This window comes from Trichophyton benhamiae (assembly GCF_000151125.1).
Source record: "Trichophyton benhamiae CBS 112371 chromosome Unknown contig01145.0, whole genome shotgun sequence".
NCBI classification, from domain to species: Eukaryota; Fungi; Ascomycota; class Eurotiomycetes; order Onygenales; family Arthrodermataceae; genus Trichophyton; species Trichophyton benhamiae.
Window position 1 is genome coordinate 167,505 of NW_003315111.1, and position 18,822 is coordinate 186,326.

The following is an 18,822-nucleotide window of genomic DNA, read 5'->3' on the forward strand; positions in this document are numbered from 1 at the left end:
CGACATGTTGACAGGAGTAATCGCAGTTCGAAGGGCAGTCCCAAAGCAGGAGCCGGAGATGTATCGCTGCTCAAGCTTGATTCGTTAGCTTCTGATAACTCGACAGACTGACAGGCAACCCGGACGATATCTTACGGAGAGATGTCTGTCCCGTCTCGCAGTGCTCTTTCTTGCAGCTCTATCTCGTTCAAAACAACAGGTCAGCCATAGCGTTTCTCGTCTCAAGCCTTGAAGCTGGCAGGGATACCTCGAGGCAGTCCTTAAATTCCGGCAGCCTGTCACCGAGCGACGCCAGAGAGACATCGGCCAAGACTATCCAGACGCAGAGAGCCAGAATCCATTGAGAAAAGGGTATCCTGGTGGGTTTCATCGTTAATAATGCTGAGGATAGGGAGGCTCCCGCACTCGAATTGATAGTTAGAAGGTGATCCTCCTTGGCAGCGAACTGACTTGACTCGTAGGCTAAGAAACCCCCTTTTTTTTGGGAGCCGCAGGAGACCTCACTAGCCAGACAACTCGGAACCTGTGAACATAAGAAACGTTTAGCTGGTTGGCTTGTTGAATATTCATACTTTTAGGTTACGGAGTACTCTTTCACGAAATGCAATATTTGTGCCAAACACGAAGGAGTAAAGCTAAAGAGCCACGGAATATTCACTTTATCTTATTTTATTTGCTTAACTAACTAGTTATTTACTCAGATCTAGTGTTGCTGTCTATTTCCGTTGAATGATAGTTAATGGTTAATGACGCATTTGTCGAATATAAGCCCTAAAGAGTAGCTTATCACCTACCCCGTACGCCTTCAGTGCCCTTTGTAGATGCTAATAAGACCAGGAGTTGTAACATAGCCAATTCATAATTCCGTCAATTTAGGCCCTAGCTAGCATCCACGATGTCAGCCATATCAAGGGTTCGAAATAAAAACCGTCATATCCCCAGCCCCCGTCGTGTACGGGGATCCTTAGAATTACGGAGACGAAACCTTGTGGTATGGTCCTCGGGACCTTGTCTCCAAGACATGCGGCTCTCTTTAGTCAAGACGAATCCCTTCCAGAGTCCCAATCGAGACACAGGCCGAGAAAAGGCTAGCATGGAGTCATTCTCTAATAATGAATCTTCCCCAACACGCTTTACCATATTTTGCCACCATTCTGTGTCAGTATTGCCTTCAAGGTGAAGATGTTCTATTCCCCATTCCTCGGAAAGGTCCATGCCATCAACTAAGGCCGCTAAGTCTATCCTGTTTGTTGTATCTATCAGGCTCTGGGCGTAAACATGAAGCTTTGGGTAAGGTAGACGGCCTAATAAAACTTAGTGTGCGATATGTTTATGACGAGCGTGTAGCCTAACCTTGACTCCATTCGATGTTCTCAGGCTCGCATATAAAGTGGCAGTAACTTGCGGGCAATAGTAGCCAAAAGTCTGTCCGGCCAACAGCTTTGAATCGAGGATATTTGTGGTCAAGGGAGCCCGGACGGCGGAGCGGGAACGGTGCGCATGGCTCTAGTATATGATGGTTGGACGTGAAGATCTCAACAGCCTTCTCAAGCTGGGCGTCTGGGACGCATAGCACTCGGTCCTATATTTAGAACTAAATTAGTGCCCGGAGCCCGCACCTGTAGTTTCTACAAATATAGAATTGTACAGTACACGCGCGTTCGGACGGGCCCCATAGTAAATAAGAGCATAATCGTGAACAATGCAACAACATATGTCTGAATCCAGTAACATGGCAACAACTGCCGTAACTTGTTCATGAGACGGATCTACATCGTCAGGATTGCCGATGGCAAGGGTATGAGATGTCGACGGCATAGAAATAGCCTGAGGAGTAGCAAGCGTGCTTTCCATGTCTTGACGCACGGCGTTCCATACAGCCTCGACGTCGCCCTCGCGAAGGAAGCATCGCCCTCCAGTGCTTATCGATAAGGATGTTAGTCATCATCTGCTTAAGGTTTACCACGTGACAAACGCTTCTAGGAAGTGCAAACAGTGCAAACTTTGAAAATCTCCCGCCCTCTTTTTTTTTTTTTTTTTTTTTTTTTTGGAGAAAGAAAAAAGCCTTGAGGGGGAGAAAGGGAAAAGACCAAATTTTTTCAGCTTGTGGAATTTGTCTCTGTTTTATCCTCTCGTTACAGTTGAGATCATATTCGAAGTCGTTTTCTGTTGCAACGAAACTCGTTGTGGTCGTTTTTGCATATCGTTTGTTTGCTAGATTTGTTGTCCTCCTTGATAGCAGCCATGGATACTTCAGGAGATAATGCTGGCTTCTCTGCCTCCAGCGCCGATAGAATGGTTGGAATGGACCATGCTGAAGTTCGCTACTTCACGAGGTATGTCTCCTTTTTATTTTATGTTTAGGATTACTGCTGACTATTCCGTAGTTATGATCATTATGGTAATAAATACCCCACCAATAGTCAGCACAAAGTGAGGAATTGGTCGATCCTGGGCTAACAGAAATGATGTGTTACAGGAATTCATGAAGAGATGCTTGTGAGTTAGGACGGGAATAAGAATGTATGGGATGAATACGTACTAATGTGTGGCTGTTATAGAAAGATGAAGTGAGAACTCGCTCATACCGCGATGCTATCTACAACAGCAAACATCTTTTCAAGGACAAGGTGGTTTTGGACGTCGGTTGTGGCACTGGTATCCTCAGCATGTATGACCTGCCGTTTGCGTTCTTTAACCAAATTCAATACTGATGAGAATGCGTAAATAGGTTTGCCGTTAAGGCTGGCGCAAAACATGTTATCGGTGTCGACATGTCTTCCATCATTGGCAAGGCCCGTGAGATCGTCGAGGCAAATGGAATGTCTGACAAGATAACCCTTCTCCAGGGCAAGATGGAGGAGGTAGAGCTTCCTTTCCCCAAGGTTGATATCATTATTTCCGAGTGGATGGGTTATTTCCTTCTCTACGAGTCCATGTTGGACACGGTCCTTTACGCCAGGGACAATTACCTCAATCCCAATGGCTTAATCTTCCCCGACAAGGCCACCATCTACCTTGGAGCCATTGAGGATGGCGACTACAAGGAGGAGAAGATCGGATGTATGGTTTCCCCCCCTCCTCCCCTCCTTCCTTATTTTCACTATTTCACAATATTAACCCCATTCGTCAGTCTGGGACAACGTCTATGGCTTCGACTATTCTGCCATGAAGGATGTTGCTCTTACCGAGCCACTCGTCGATACCGTTGAACTTAAAGCCCTGGTCAGCGACCCCTGTGCTATAGTCACTCTCGACCTTTACACCGTCACCACTGCGGATCTATCCTTCAAGGTTCCTTTCACCCTTACTGCAAGACGCGACGATTATATCCATGCCCTGATCGCCTGGTTTGATATTGACTTCACCGCCTGCCACAAGCCTGTTCACTTCTCAACTGGCCCACATGCCAAGTATACCCACTGGAAGCAGACAGTTTTTTACCTCCGCGATGTACTCACCATCCGCGCCCAGGAATCAGTCACTGGGTTCCTGGAAAACAGGCCAAACCAGAAGAATAAGCGTGATCTCGACATTACCATAGGGTTTGAGTTTGATGCCCAGGATGAGACTCGTAACTCCCAGGGCCTCTGTCAGTACAGAATGTGCTGAAGGGGGGATAAAAAGAATTTTGCGCGGTACTTGCATTAATTTTTCGCTATTTTATATGCTAAAATCGATTTGGATCTGCATTGGGCTCCTTTCCCGCTTTCATTCGCTACAAGACGTATGGCTCGAGGAAAAGTGCCAACTAGCAAGATGGCAATGGCGTTGGAAAAGAATATGGCATGTTATGAAGTGAATGGTCTAGAAAAGGAGAGATGATGATATAAACGGCGATTTTATAAAGCTCCTCGATTTGCAATTGATACCCTCGAGTAGATGCTTAGTCTAACCGGTTTGTTTAGTTTAATGGCATGCAATTTTTTCTTCATAACCGTTCGTCTTCGAGATCACCGTTCTCGGTAGAGCCCCTATAAGGTTTATGCGGGTAGCTTTGCTGACTAAACCGGTTATTCCGCGCAGAGAAGCCTCGGTCCAGAGGAACCTCAACTCAAGCAAAGGAGCCGAAGAAGCCTGGCATATTAAACCCGTCTACACTCATCATAGGCCTCCAGTATCTAGATCTTACATATATAGAGGCTACTTTTGACCACTATACCTTACATACTGAGAGGGGTCACTGAATACCCTACTACAAGAAAACTTAATCGCAAGTATGAGCGGACCAGGAGCCGGTCATCAATTCCCAAGCGAGGATGTGAGTTGGATGAAGAGAGACATCCTCCTCTTTGCCAACAGCATTGGATGCACTGCGGATGAACTCCATTTTCTTTATGTATGTATAATCACACTTCCGATATAGTTATGGACAGTTGACCGGTGACTCCAGGAATTACACCCAAACTTTGCAGCTTTCCCAACATATCCCGTCATTTTACGTGTGTTACCCATTCTTCGATTAATATACCTCTTATGCCCTTGGACCAATATATTCTAACGACTGGTCTAGCGTTTAAACATACCTCTCAGGAGGTTATTGATTTCTATTCAAGCAAAGCTAGCAGAACCATTCCAGGTGTACCTCCTCTTGATCCCAAACGTACTGTCGATGGCCAGAGGAGAATGTTCTTCTACAAACCCCTTCCTGTCACTAGCGAGGGCCGCAAGTTTGAGCTACAATCCAGGGTCATTGGCGTGTACGATAAGGGAAAAGTTGGCACTGTTGTGGAAATGGAGTACTTAATCGTTGATAAGGAAACCGGAGAAGTATACACAAAGATGATTGGAAGTGCATTCTACATCGGCCAGGGCAATTGGGGCGGTCCAAAGGGTGAGCTTTACTTTGCACAATTGCCGGGAACATCGTCTTTACGCTAACAAGCACTAGGGCCTACGAGCGTGAACTTCTCCCCACCCCAAGGCAAGAGCCCCGATGCAGTCCACGAGTATCAAACCACTGAAAACACCGCCATGCTCTATAGGCAAGTATCTCTACTCCCCCTCCTGCTGGCTCTGCTTCTAACATTGGATACTTTCAGACTCAACGGCGACTACAACCCACTTCATGCAGATCCTGCACCAGGGAAGAAGATGGGTTTTGGTGGTGTTATAATTCACGGCCTCTTCAGTTGGAATATGGCAGCCCATGCCGTACTTGCTAAACTAGGTGGCAGTGATCCCAAGAACATGAAAGAGTTCCAGGCTCGATTCGCTTCTCCAGTTCGACCTGGCGATAAGCTTACCACGGAGATGTGGAGGACAGGTAAAATAGAGGATGGGTTTGAGGAAATCATCTTCACCATTAAAAATGATCAAGGGAAGGTTGTCTTGAGCAACGGCCGTGCTCTCGTGAGAGTCGTCGGGGCTAAGAGTAAGCTGTAGATACTCACAGACACTGAACCATATCACCACGGGATCAGAGAGGCTTAATTACCCACAGAACCATGGGTGTTCTGTCCATTCAGTCAGATGGTATTAGCCAGCAGATACCATTCTGTTGTGCCGTGCAAGGGGTTTTGGAGATTTCTTGCTTGTGTTTTAGTGACTATTTTGCATCACGACCTGGACGAGATTAAAAATTCCGAAACTTAATAGCCGCCAAAAAAATGCAAGGCACTATGCATTGATGTCATGTTATTTCGATTTTTGAAACGAAAGACCCTGTAGAGCACATGTAAAGGTGGCATGCATCACAGGGGGATACCGAGGATCAAAACTAAGAGAAGTGTATTGAACGTGGCATCTTCGGTTGTTAGATATTTGATAGACAACCCTCTTTACATGAAGCCCCTGGGAGTCGTCGTTTCGTGTTAGAATGGGCCAAGTAAAATAACTAAATAACCAACTAGTTAACAAGTTATTCGAGCCTCATCTAGGCCATAGAGGAACCCCGCTCTTTAGTTAAATCTAACGGTAGAACCCGTTTCTTTCCATGTCCCAGCGTCGTCGAACTTGTACAGCGTGGTAATCATGAATGTCTTCCGGTGTATTCGATCTACGGGCATCGCGCGGTAAGTTTTAATCGTCAATATTGACGTGCCAAATATAAACTCTTATATTTTTCTAGAGCGAGGACATGCGCCCGCTTGCCCACAACTGCACAGGTTGGTCTACACCACCACAGCCCACAGCATAAATTTGCAGGACCTTGCGAAATCAGTGTTAACAGAGGCATTATGCCCCAATATATAGCAAGCAGTTAATAAACCAACTTTGCCTATATACCCCAGAGAAGCAAGATGGTTTTCGTTGCCGGTGCGAGCTAGCGTATCGTCTCAGCTGACAGAGGCTGATACCTCTTCAACTGTGCCTTATGTATCTCTCCCTGTACCCGGACTTGAAGGACACAAATGGTAGTTGTAATCTTTACCTTCAGTATAGGAGATAAACTGACAGGTATAGGTCGAACCTCTGGTTAAGGGATAACTGCCAATGCCACGAATGCGTCCACCCGGAAACCAGACAACGCCTCCTGGATACATTTTCTGTAGGTTGAGAATACCTATTCTATCCCCCCTGGGCCAGCCGAAGGCTGACAAGTGGGACAGCTACCAGATGATGGTAAACCGTCAACTATAAAACCTCTGGAGAACGGACTCGAAATAGAATGTGTGTATGGCCTCGCACGGAATTTGCATCTCTGTATACTTCTGACATTGGAAAAGGGACAGGAGACGGGCATAAAAGTACTTATACCTATGAATGGCTAAAAAACCATACATCTTCAAGTGCAGCTCCCGCGGGGAGGCCCTTCATAAGGTGTGTAATCTTTGTCTCTTGCTTTGACTTCTGATCTAATCATATTTCTAGGAATGATCTTGAGTATGTCGAAAGCACATCAAAATCACTCCCGTCTGTCGAGTACGAGGAAGTGATGTCATCGGACAAGGGCATACGAAGATGGACAAGCAATATAGTAGGTTCTTGGATCTAAACGTGATGTTCAGTATGGCACATGCTTACGTTTCATCTTTATCAGTATCGATTCGGCTTTAGTTTTGTGAAAGGAAGCCCGGCTACTCCTGAAGCAACTGAGCGGTTATTAGAGAGGCTGGCTTTCATCAGGCCTACCCATTACGGTGAGATGAAGCCCTGGACCATGTGTCGCTATGATTTGCTAAAACAGAGTAGGAGGCTTCTGGGATTTTACGTCTGATCTTTCAATGAAAGATACAGCATACACCTCACAACATCTCAATGCTCACACGGACACAACGTACTTTACTGACCCTGCCGGACTTCAACTCTTCCACATCCTATCTCACACTGATGGAACGGGCGGGGAGACGCTACTGGTTGACGGGTTCAAAGCCGCTCGTACTCTGCTTGAAGAAGATCCCGCGGCCTACCAGGCGCTTAGTGATATCAAAATCAGCTCGCATTCCAGTGGAAACGAAGATGTCTGTATACAGCCAGCCACCTCGTTCTCGGTATTGAATCACATGAGTGATTCATCTGAGTTGTACCAGATTCGGTGGAACAACGATGACCGTGCACCAGGAAAAGGGAACTCGCTGGAAACCATCTATCGTTGGTACCAGGCTGCAAAAAAATGGAATGCAATCCTCAAGCGGCCTGATATGGAGATCTGGCTCAAACTTGAACCAGGGACACCCCTCAGTAAGTGTCTCCTCCCTAGGGTGAAAATAATCGAAAAAGAGGGTAAGCTAACTGCATTCCATCATCCAGTATTCGATAACTGGAGAATTCTCCACGGCCGCTCTGCCTTCACCGGGAAGAGGCGGATGTGTGGTGGTTATAGTGAGTACTCCAGAAACACCTAAGGGTATCTTGAGTAGAAGTAGGATACATGTTAACATCCCACTTTGATAGTCAACCATGATGATTTCATCTCCCGATACCGCCTTCTTAATAATGGAAGAGACCAAGTGCTGGCCCAGATCTAGAGATGGGAGAAAGTCTCCATCTATGGAAGAAAATAGTTGCACTTCGCTGCAAAAAATTTAAGGAAGATGTATGAGGTTTAGAATTAGATATCAATGCACCACGACTCGAGCTTCTATTTTCTCATTATTGTTGACAATAAATTAGACGATGCTTGGTATAGAGAAGCCTTGTTGACATCGTTGGAGGAAAAGTTGCCACGTGACCTGGCAGGCAAACAGGCAGCTTACGTGATGCATCAGCTTGGATGAAGCTGCTTTGGCTCTCTTGAGCTTCAACCAGCAACGACAACCTCAACAACCTACACTTGCGCCTCTGTCCCGCAACCTGCGTATCCGGATCTGCACTATAAGGCACGGAGCTGGAATATTTCTGACATTCCATCGAACCGAACCTATTCTTCCACGGATTATCCTCGCATTTAGCCGCCATGTCTACCTTAGAGGATCTTGATGACCTTGAGCGCGAGGACAAGAACCAAAAGGATGACCGGAAAGATGGTGACAAGAAGGGGGCAGACAAGGATGGAGACGCGGAGATGAAGGAGGCAGAAAAGAAAGAGGAAGAGGATCTCATAGACGAGGAAATCCTACGGTCAAGCACTAGGGATATCATCAACCGAAGGAAACTTATCGAAAACGACATGCGGATCATGAAGAGTGAATTCCAGCGGTTGACGCATGAGCAGAATACGATGAAGGAGAAGATAAAGGAGAACTTTGACAAGATTGAGAATAACCGGTAGGTGTCCATGTGTTTCTCAGTAGCCTTGAAATGAATATTCGAACTAACTTTATTTTTGCGTAGACAACTTCCCTACCTAGTTGGCAATGTTGTAGAGTTACTGGATCTTGACGTGGAAGAGGAGGCAGCAGAAGAGGGGGCAAATATTGACCTCGATGCCACCCGAGTTGGCAAGTCCGCTGTTATCAAAACCTCCACACGACAAACCATTTTCCTCCCACTCATCGGACTCGTTGACCACGAACAACTGAAACCCGGTGATTTGATTGGTGTGAACAAAGACTCCTACCTTGTTCTGGATACCCTTCCTGCCGAGTACGACAGCCGTGTAAAGGCAATGGAAGTAGACGAGAAGCCTACCGAACAGTACTCCGATGTTGGTGGTCTGAACAAGCAGATTGAAGAACTGCTTGAAGCTATAGTATGGCCTATGAAGGAGGCGGACAGGTTTAAGAAGATTGGTATCAAGGCTCCCAAAGGTATGCTATTTAATACCTCAGTTAATTTTTGGATCATATATGAAGTGAACAACTTCTAACGTCATTCATAGGTGCTCTCATGTACGGTCCACCCGGAACTGGTAAGACTCTCCTTGCCCGAGCATGCGCCGCTCAAACAGAGGCAACTTTCCTCAAACTTGCCGGTCCCCAGTTAGTGCAAATGTTCATCGGTGATGGTGCCAAGTTGGTACGTGATTGTTTTGCCCTGGCCAAAGAGAAGGCTCCAGCCATCATTTTCATTGATGAGCTCGATGCCATCGGTACCAAGCGTTTCGACTCCGAGAAATCAGGAGACAGAGAAGTTCAGCGAACCATGTTGGAACTACTTAATCAGCTCGACGGTTTCGCCTCTGATGATCGGGTCAAGGTCCTTGCGGCTACTAACCGTATCGATGTCCTTGACCCTGCCCTTCTACGATCCGGCCGTTTGGATCGAAAGATCGAGTTCCCTCTACCAAACGAAGAGGCTCGAGCTCAGATTCTCAGAATCCATTCCCGTAAGATGACGGTCGACGATAAGGTTAACTGGCCCGAACTTGCTAGAAGCACTGACGAGTTCGGTGGTGCTCAGCTTAAGGCCGTCTGTGTAGAGGCTGGTATGATTGCTCTAAGAAAGGGGGTCAATAAAGTGAGCCACGAACATTACGTCGACGCCATTTCGGAGGTAATGGCAAAGAAGAAGGATACCAATGTTGGCATATATGTCTAAACACGGCTGGCAAGCTTATGTTCGAGGAGACAGTCTCTCTTGCTGTTCTTTTCCCCTGCTTGAAATAATCAGCCTTCGTTCTAGATAAACAATTTAACGTTTTCATTGTGCCTATTGTTGATCTACAATATTTCTAAGATTTATCATACTTGAAGGATTTGCCCGAGTGGATAGAAAATGACTCTGTGCATGTCATGTGCGTATTAAATAACTAAACACTAAAGTATATACACCTCAATCATACACATATCCCCAATCCATGATCACACTTGGTTGTACATATTACATATACATTATCGTCCCGTTTTGGTAAGCGGTGGGTAAATCCGGGGGCAAAAAAGGTAAAAGAAGGTACGAAGGTAAAAAAGGTGCTCGTCGTAAAAATAGACAACAAATAGTAAGAGAAGAAAACAAAGTTTATAACCAATCCCAAAACTCCAGCTGGCCAGAACCGAGTGGGAAAATAAGTATACAGCATGTGTATACGAAGAAAAGGGAAATTGGGAAAGAGGAGAAAAAAGAAATAAGAGATAAAAAAATCAACGGAAGATATCACTGACGCCGAGCAATGCGGCTGAGGTATTGGGTTTTTTGATACCTCCGATATTGCGTTCTCGTTCAGCGTGACTCCACCACTCCTTCCCATATTTATGGCCTTGGTTCCATGATCCGTTGCACGTGTCCCTGGCCCAGAACGGTTGATCTCCATTGCCACCGGTAGCTGGCCATGAGGTACCTTTGGTAGGTGATGTTGGGGTTTTTGGTGGCATGGGAGGGTTGGAGCTGGTGGATTTGGAGTTGCTGTGGTTACTTCGTGCATTTGAGCCACCCCAGACAGAGAAACGAGAGGATGAGGAGGTTGTGGTGGTGGTGGTGGATGGAGAGGATATCTCGTCACTGAAGCTAGAGCTTGTATTGGTTCTTTTCGAATGTTGTGATACGGTGGGTATGGCAGGATGAGTTGAAGAGGAAGAGCAGCTAGCGAAGAGGGATGTTTGGTTTGCTGCAAAGAGGTGTTTGTGGCTTATTAGACCACCATCTGCATCTGAGTTTGGTATATCAGGCTGCAGAGTAAATCTTGGGGTAAGAGCAGTCGTATTGCTTTTGTTTGATATGCCCACCCTGCCCATGCAGGCGGGTATCAGAAACTCAAGGATCTTGAGAGCAGGCGTCTGTGCTTTACCATCATTGAGAGCTAAGATTGCTTCAGAGCTCACGTATCCAGGTTGGATAACGACATTGGGGGTTAGGAAGTCTTCTGAGTGGTCTGTGATGATGACTTTCACGCCTTCATCATTTTCCTTTGCAGCCATGTCGATAAGTGCCTGAGATCGTATACGCGCTGAGGACAGGTTATTCCCCGCTGGCATTGCAAGGGGCCGTTTGGGAAGTGATCCGTGGGAACTCCGGGGAAGGTTGTGGCGATCCGCAGGGACCATGATCAATCCGTTTTTGGATGGCCGACAAACGTTCTGGAGTGCTCCCAATGGATCTATATCAAGTGGCGCTCGAAGGCGCTCAAGAGAAGGGAAACCAACATGTAAGATACTCTGCGCCAGATGCGAGTTGGGGGTGTTGGCTGTATTCAGGACCTTGGAGAAGGGCACGGTATCGATCTGGTTTAGTGCATCGGCGCCATTCGGACAGGCAACATCCCAGTGTAGGTGTTTCAGGGTTGCCGAAGCAAGGAGCGGTTGGAACACCATTCCCCCTTCCGGTAAAGATGGGACAACCGATGATTGAACTATAGTAAATCGCTCCAGACAACCAAGGGAAGCGAGGATCTTGGACAAGATCAAAAGCGAAGATATGTTCTGCTCTATCAGGGCGAGAGACTTTAGCCCCCTTGCCTCTGGTCTGCCCACATATCGCGCTAGTCCATTCTCTGTGACCCCCTGGAGTCCCTCCAGTCGAAGAGACGTCAAGGCAGGTAGAAAGAGTAATGTTCTATCAGTGAAATTGTCTGCTTCAAATCCTGAAACGGATAGATTCTGTAAAGCAGGCAGGAAGTTGAACATCCGTATAAACACACCGTGCTCCAATATGCCCTTTGAGTCCATGGAATGCAACACCATTGACTCGAGTTTCGACCATGAGGTGTGATGACTGAGAAATTGGTATACCTGGGCTTGGTCCAGTACTTCAGTGGCCTTATTCTGTGACCGTTCAGTCACCTCTGCATTTGGGCCAATAATCCAAGCATGTTCCTTGAGCTTTTTCCTTGTGGATAACGCATGAGTAAGACGGTCAAACTCATGGTTATATGGTATCGAGAGGCCAAGGAGGCGTTCGAGATTGGGACAGACCATGACAACAGAGGCAACCAGGTCACGATACTCTTGGAGGACAAGATGTTGTTTGCCTGTCATCAGTGGAGCATCAAGCTCTGGTACCCTGAGTTCAAAGACCATGTTGGCCAGGGCCTTTCTTTCTCTCAATGTGCGTCTGAGAAGTTTCAATCGGCTGCCACGTTTCCATTTGTATTTCTTCAGCGGGCCCGGTGAGTCGCTACCATGAAGATGGATTTTGTTATATCTATACCCGTTGGCTGCTATTATTACTTGCAACAAGGGAAGTAATCGTCGAGTACAGGCTATGTGAAAGGAAGAGGAGGGGGAAATAAGAAACAATAGCTTACAATTTACCTCTGACTGCCTTTTCCCACGCTCTATCTGTCAGACTTAGAGAATACAGATCTCGCATGTAACAAGTCAAGCAACCTTCGGTACAAGAGCTGATATGTAGTGACCAGAGATGGGATAGAATGCACTCATACACCTCGTCCGGGAGTCGATTTGTAAATACCTGCATCGGCTGCTGGTCTTGCGGTGAGGTCCTGCCATGCTTGGTCGGTGGGTAAAATGAATATCTGACGGTGGCAGGAGAGTAGAGGCTCGGAACACTGGAATTGGCAGCATGATTCGAGTAGAGAAGGGGAAATGTTGGGCTCCTAACCGGAGAACGAGGAGACTGGGGCAGCACTGAGGGATTATGCGGAGGGGTAAACTGGTATGAGGCTGTATTCGAAGACATTCGCTGTGATCCAGGTGAAGCTGTAGCGACGATACTCATTGTTGTAGCGGATAACAGCGTAACATTCTTTTCTCCAGAGTAGTCGAAAAAGCGAGGGAAAAAGACTGGAGGAGAAAGACAAGAGAGGTACTCCGTACTTTGTAAGGGTGTCACCGCGTGTAGGGCTCTTTAACACTGCAAGTGCGGGTTGAGTATGGTTTGTTTTTGCGCTGGCTTGCGCCTTTGAGGACAAATTGTATGGGGGGGAGGAGGATGTTTGTTTTGGGGGAGGGACGAGATAATAGTGGTATATCCTGAGGTTTGCTGGCTTTCCTACCACCCGCGCAAAACCAGGCTCTTCTCCTCTCCTCCTCCTCTCCTCTCCTGATCTACATTCCCCGTACAAAGTCACTAGGGGCCCTTAAAAGAGCAATACCCGAGCTGCTTGGGCGAATAGCGCCGCGAGTTAGTGAGTTAGTGTGGTAAGACCTGCACCACCAATCCATGCGAACGAGTGCTTGGCGATCAACACAGGCCCAGGGATGATAGTCGTATCCCTGAGCGTATTTCTACCTCGAAGCAATCGAAGTTGTACTCGTTGAGAGTCGAAAAGTATGTATCTGGATGCAACCATGTCTATAAAGTACGGAGTAATATCGGCTCTCCGTTATTCCATGCGTCTGTGTGCTTTGCTTGTTTCTCATTCCTCGAAACAACAACCTTCGTAAGATATACTTTCAAAGTAAACGAGAGACAAGCCAGTCTGGCCCGGCGCTGTGCTGTGCTGTGCTTCTGTGCTTTGCATATTGCAGAGGGCAGTGCCCGTGGTACGAGCTGGTTCAGCTTGCAAAGGGCGCCTCATCGGAGCCTTGACCGAAGTTGACACCTTCTGACGTCCATAGCGTTAGCCCGTCTGTCCTATATCCGTCCATATATCGACTCGAAGAAAAGGAGTCCAGGTACCACTCAAGGTGAAACACGACAGCGGAATGCAGCACGGCGATAGGCCCCCTTACAGCTGTCAACCAGGTGCCTCCCCTCCCACCCTTGTTCTTCATCTCCACTCGGGGCCCAGCACTAGCATAAACCTCGTAAACATGCAGGCGCCGGGCGTGCGGCCGCTGCTGCACCTGCATTGACGGTACTCCGTAAGAAACTTCTCCCCCAAAAAAACGCCCGTCTTGGTTTCTTTTCCCTGTTTCTTTCTCGTTTCTTTCGTCCCTTGCCCATGGTATTATTCTTCTTAGTACTCCGTATGGAGAAGTCCTTGGGTTGAAATTGGTTTGAAGACGAGAGAAGAAAAAGCAAAATGGGAGGCGTCGCTTCGGGCGCCTCTGGTTGGCTGGATTGGGACGCGCTAGCGCAGGAACCGCGCGCTAGCGATGACTAAGCAGCCCCTGAAAAGAGACGTCAGGCCAAAGCTACGGCGAGGAGAGATGTAAAAACAGCCAATAATTAGTTCGATCGGTTACATCGCGTAGGGGGGTGGGAGGGCTTATGAGACACAGGAGAGGTGTATATTTGTGCATATGATAAAAATAGAGCTGGTGGATGCAAGAAAGCTGCATGAAATTTATATGGAATATTAAGGGGTAAACGGGAGAGAGATGTAAGTAGGAGCACTAAGGAATCAATAAAAAATATTGGATGGTAATATCAGCCTCCACCATCCAGCGCCCAACCAACCAGCCAACAAACCGACAGACTGACCCCTTGGCTACATGCAAATAGATGAAAGGATAAAAATGCCCGCTAGACGATTTATGCCACGCTTTGTTGTTTGTTCGCTTGTTGAAGAATGAGTTTCTTTTTTTTTTTTCCGTTTCTTTTTTTGGATGAGGAGAGAAGTGACAATAATGAAGGAAAAGGAGATAGAAGAGTTTGGATCTGGTATTTATGAAACTGGACCTGGAAGCAGTATGGCTTGGTAAATAAGAAATGTAAACTGACTCAGACAGACAGAAACAGTACGGAGGACAAGTAAATAAATCGACGGTGGTGGAAAAAAAAGGTCCCCTCCTTGCCCTTCTTTCTTTTGCTTTTAATTCTTTTTTTGGTTTTGGGTGTTTTTCTTTTTTGTAGTTGGAATGGATTATTCCTCTTTGCCTTGTATGCGTGACCGGTAGACCGGGCGGAATAAAGCAATATGAAGCATGCATTGTGCTTGACAGATGGAAGGGATAATGACGGGGGTAAGCAAAGGGGGAGGGGAAGGCTAGAACGCAGAGTTGAAGGGAAAAGGCCCACTAAACGTAAATTGGGAATACTCGCGGGAAAGGGAAGCAGAGAGAACAAAAGGCGAGTGGTAGATAAGGTCCTCATCAGATAGCCTGAGATTCATATCTTGAGGCGAGTAGATGGGGAAAATAGGAAGAGGGACAAGGGGCCATACAAAAAGGCACAAGCATAAGTAGGTTGGTTAGTATGTGCAAGTGGCATCAAGTCATATACTTCATGATCAGTGAAGGGAAAATATCACAAAAAAGGAGGGGAAAGGGCATGAATGTTGTAAGGAAAAAGGCACAGGCACAAACGCATCAAAGAAATAGGAAGAAAGTAGCTTCTCCCAGCGATGTTTAGGTCAGGTTAGCAGTTGTGCTATTCACTTGCTCCCCCGACGCTTCACATCTCAAAGTGATAGTCGTCATGGAAGATACCCGCATCAGCATCGCCGTTTGATGCAGTGCTTGTGCGCTCAACTCCGCTCATGCGATGGCTATGGTCGGGGCCAGCACTATGGCCTGTGCCAGCCTTGCCAGTACCACCACTGACTTTATGAGGTTGCGCCCATTGCTCAGGGAAGTCTTCCTCCATGTAGTCGTCGGCCGTATTACTAGAGTAATTCTCACCCTGGTTCATATGATGCTCCATCGAACTCTCGTTGACAAAAGTGAAACCTTTAAAGTTAGCTTGCATGCCGGGGGACAGCGGTGTACCAGCGGGATTCAGCCCATTCGCCAATGCAGCGGCTCTCGCGTTCAGGGAAGCAGATTGTTCCAGGGCAGTGGTAAATTCGGGGTCAAAGTACGAAGTATCCATGACAGATGTAAGTGTTGGTTTGAAGGGAGGGATAACGCCCTTGTTGGCTAGAACGACCCAGTCGATGTCATGGAAGAATGGGTGTGCCATGAGTTCCTTAGCGTCATCCCGGTAGCCAAGCCGATGTTCAGGGTTGCGGTTCAACAGACCCTTGACGAAGTTTCGACCTTCAGCGCTGAGGGCGTCACGAGGGAACCGAACCTTGCCGAACGCGATGTTCTTGTACATTTGCTGGGTATCCTCGGCGTAGAAGGGACTCCAACCGCAGCACATTTCAAACACAAGGACACCCAGGGACCAGAAATCGACCATTTTAGTGTACCCGGTCTCGTTAAGTAAGACTTCAGGAGCGAGATACTCAGTTGTACCGCAGAAGGTATTGGTGGTGTCATCCTTGGTGAGATTGGCCTTGGACAAGCCGAAATCGCATAGAGCTATATGCCCGTTGGCATCAAGAAGAATGTTCTCAGGCTTCAGGTCGCGGTACACAATGTCGTGGTCGTGAAGGTGCTGTAGGGCGAGGATTAATTCGGCAATGTAGAACTTCGCGCGGGCTTCAAGGAATCGCCCTTCTTTCTGGAGATGCCAGAACAGCTCACCGCCCGACATGTAGTCTGTGACAAGGTACAAATCCGTAGGAGTCTGGAAGGAAAATTTCAGACCAACGATGAATGGAGAATCCGTCATGGCGGTGCGGACAAGGATGTTTCTCTCCCCAAGAGTATGGGCAATTTCCTTTTTCTGGATTATGACTTTCTTCGACAATACTTTCATAGCGTAAATCCGTTGAGTGTCTTTCTTTCTCACCTGGTACACCTGACCAAAAGTACCCTTGCCGATAAGCTTGAGAATCTGGAAGTCGTTCGGACCGAACTGCTTTTTGTCGGTCTTCTGGAAGCTCATCTGAAGGTATATCTCTCCGGACACTGGGCCCTGACCATGGGCTAGTGGTTGGAGAGGATACCATCCCGACAATGTGGTGTGGTCGTCCTTTAGGTGGAGTGATAGTTTCAAATGGCCGAGGAAGGCCTCATGGTTCGAACGGTCATAAACAGACACGTCAAGTTCCGACTGATGGCCAAGCACGTCACTATATATCGATCAGTAAAGAAAAGGAGACAGCAATAAAGGAAAGGAATGCACGCGCAACGCACAAGACGGCATCGTGATTCCACTGTGGATCAGTCACTTCAATAGGCCCGTTACTATGCCCTCCATCCATCATGCTGTTGTGGCTACTCTGTCGACTCTTCATTGGTATGGCCATTGGACGTCCGGAGTCACTGTTCGACCGCTGAATTGGCACCGATCCCAGCGCTTCGAGTCTGTTTCTAGAACCAGCCCCATGACCGGCCGTGCTAGCAGTCTGGCCACCCTTCTCATCTGGCTTTGCACCCTTGGAGATGTACTCGTTCCATTCAAAAACGCACACGACATACGGATCAACGCTAGGACGAAGGCCACGTCCTTCAACTATTTTGACGGTTAGTTTTCCCTTTAGAGAGGCGGTTACCGGTACGCCTGATTCCTCTGAGGCTCCACTGGATCTAGAGGAGGCCGAAGGCTTGTTTGATTTGCTTTTCCGCGCATTCGACGAAGAGGCGGTCGAGTGTCTTCCCCCCTGAGAGCTGCTGTCTGGGGTATTGTTACCCTGGTGAGGGGGAGAATGCTCTATTATCGACCTAGGAGGGTCTCTCTTCTCTGCGGCATCGGTTTCATTGGACATTGCACGGGGGGTGAGAGGAGGTGTGTTCTTTGTCCGCGGGCCCGCGGCCACGCTGTCTGTCAGCTTTCCCAGATCCTCGCAAGAGCTGGAGATTGAGTGGGGATGATGAAGGTGGTTATTATGATTTTGGGAGGAGGATTTGGAGGAAGATGAGAGAGAGTTGGGTTTTGATAGTGACTGTGAGGAAGGACGGGAAGGTTTGGAAAAGTGGGAAGCCATAACGGCATCTGGGGAGACACTGGAGACAGGAAAGGAGGTATGTCGTTTGGGCTTTTGCTTTTGTGAGGACTTGGAGAATATAAGGTTCTTCAGGGCGCGGTAAACCGAGCTCACTCCTGTATCAACTTCTGGAGCACCATTCTCGGCCTCTTCAGTGTCTCTATGGGCGATGGAACAGAACGAGGAGCGGGGAGGAGTCGGTAAAGGATTGACAGCAACAGCACCAGCATCAGCATCAGCGCGGCCACCGCCACCGCTACTTGTATGCTTTGAAGGGGCAAGGAAGTAGTCCTTGTCCGATATCACCTCGAGACTCTGGGCGGTGGCAGGACGAGAATGTGTGCTGACAGGTGCTGATTTCTGACAACCACGGTCCAATAGATTGGTCGACTCAGTGAGTGGAGGGGAGTGTGATGTTGAAGTAGGCGGTTTCAGAGCATCCGAGTGTATTTCCTGCTGTTGTGTCTCTCCGGTCTGCTGGCAAGGATCCCCAACAGCAACCACACCATCATTACTACTATGCTTCCCTGGGGTATGATGGGTAGAACAAGAGGAGGAAGAAGACATGGAATGAGAAGGAGGAGGAGGAGGAGGAGAGGAGGAGGAGGAAGAAGGTCGTATACTGGTGGTGGTAGTGGTAGGGTTTGAAGTAGAATCGGAACCAGCACCAACCTGTGCAAAGAAACTCGGCATGATCCCGGGGACGCGCTTGTCAGATGGATCGGGCTGCGGCGTTGCGATCCCGGTAGGCGTTGAACCCATCGACCCTATCTGGTCCTGGCCGTCATCTCCATGCTTTTGGCTGTATATAGGACGCGGGTTAGCCATCGGAAGTTGTGGTAGAGCATGAGCAGCAACAGTGGGCAAAACAGCAACCAGCAAATTCAGGGCTAAAAAGCAGGGCAAAGAGAGAAAAGGATAGGCTGCCTGAGCATCGTGAGGCTGAACGGCTTGCTTGTTCCGGG

The 18,822-nt window shown here is 47.8% G+C and overlaps 6 protein-coding genes across 6 annotated transcripts; 4 read left to right on the forward strand and 2 right to left on the reverse strand.

Annotated features, from left to right (window-relative positions):
• Nucleotides 1-2,263: 2,263 nt before the first annotated feature.
• Nucleotides 2,264-3,612, forward strand: ARB_05430 (uncharacterized protein; the record flags this gene model as incomplete). The annotated part of the gene is made up of 5 exons (XM_003015987.1): nt 2,264-2,336; nt 2,480-2,499; nt 2,562-2,671; nt 2,732-3,063; nt 3,134-3,612. The coding sequence occupies 5 exons, from the start codon at nt 2,264-2,266 to the stop codon at nt 3,610-3,612; spliced, it is 1,014 nt and encodes a 337-aa protein (XP_003016033.1).
• A 607-nt stretch (nt 3,613-4,219) lies between these two features.
• ARB_05431 (uncharacterized protein) lies at nt 4,220-5,385 on the forward strand (the record flags this gene model as incomplete). Its single annotated transcript, XM_003015988.1, has 3 exons — nt 4,220-4,339; nt 4,534-4,834; nt 4,892-5,385. The coding sequence occupies 3 exons, from the start codon at nt 4,220-4,222 to the stop codon at nt 5,383-5,385; spliced, it is 915 nt and encodes a 304-aa protein (XP_003016034.1).
• A 1,781-nt stretch (nt 5,386-7,166) lies between these two features.
• On the forward strand, nt 7,167-7,787 carry ARB_05432 (uncharacterized protein; the record flags this gene model as incomplete). Its single annotated transcript, XM_003015989.1, has 1 exon — nt 7,167-7,787. The coding sequence occupies one exon, from the start codon at nt 7,167-7,169 to the stop codon at nt 7,785-7,787; it is 621 nt and encodes a 206-aa protein (XP_003016035.1).
• A 551-nt stretch (nt 7,788-8,338) lies between these two features.
• Nucleotides 8,339-9,861, forward strand: ARB_05433 (uncharacterized protein; the record flags this gene model as incomplete). Its single annotated transcript, XM_003015990.1, has 3 exons — nt 8,339-8,649; nt 8,716-9,131; nt 9,203-9,861. The coding sequence occupies 3 exons, from the start codon at nt 8,339-8,341 to the stop codon at nt 9,859-9,861; spliced, it is 1,386 nt and encodes a 461-aa protein (XP_003016036.1).
• A 539-nt stretch (nt 9,862-10,400) lies between these two features.
• ARB_05434 (uncharacterized protein) lies at nt 10,401-12,933 on the reverse strand (the record flags this gene model as incomplete). Its single annotated transcript, XM_003015991.1, has 2 exons — nt 10,401-12,412; nt 12,507-12,933. 2 exons carry the CDS (start codon nt 12,931-12,933, stop codon nt 10,401-10,403), a joined length of 2,439 nt encoding a protein of 812 aa, XP_003016037.1.
• A 2,562-nt stretch (nt 12,934-15,495) lies between these two features.
• Nucleotides 15,496-18,685, reverse strand: ARB_05435 (uncharacterized protein; the record flags this gene model as incomplete). Its single annotated transcript, XM_003015992.1, has 2 exons — nt 15,496-17,002; nt 17,067-18,685. 2 exons carry the CDS (start codon nt 18,683-18,685, stop codon nt 15,496-15,498), a joined length of 3,126 nt encoding a protein of 1,041 aa, XP_003016038.1.
• Nucleotides 18,686-18,822: the final 137 nt, after the last annotated feature.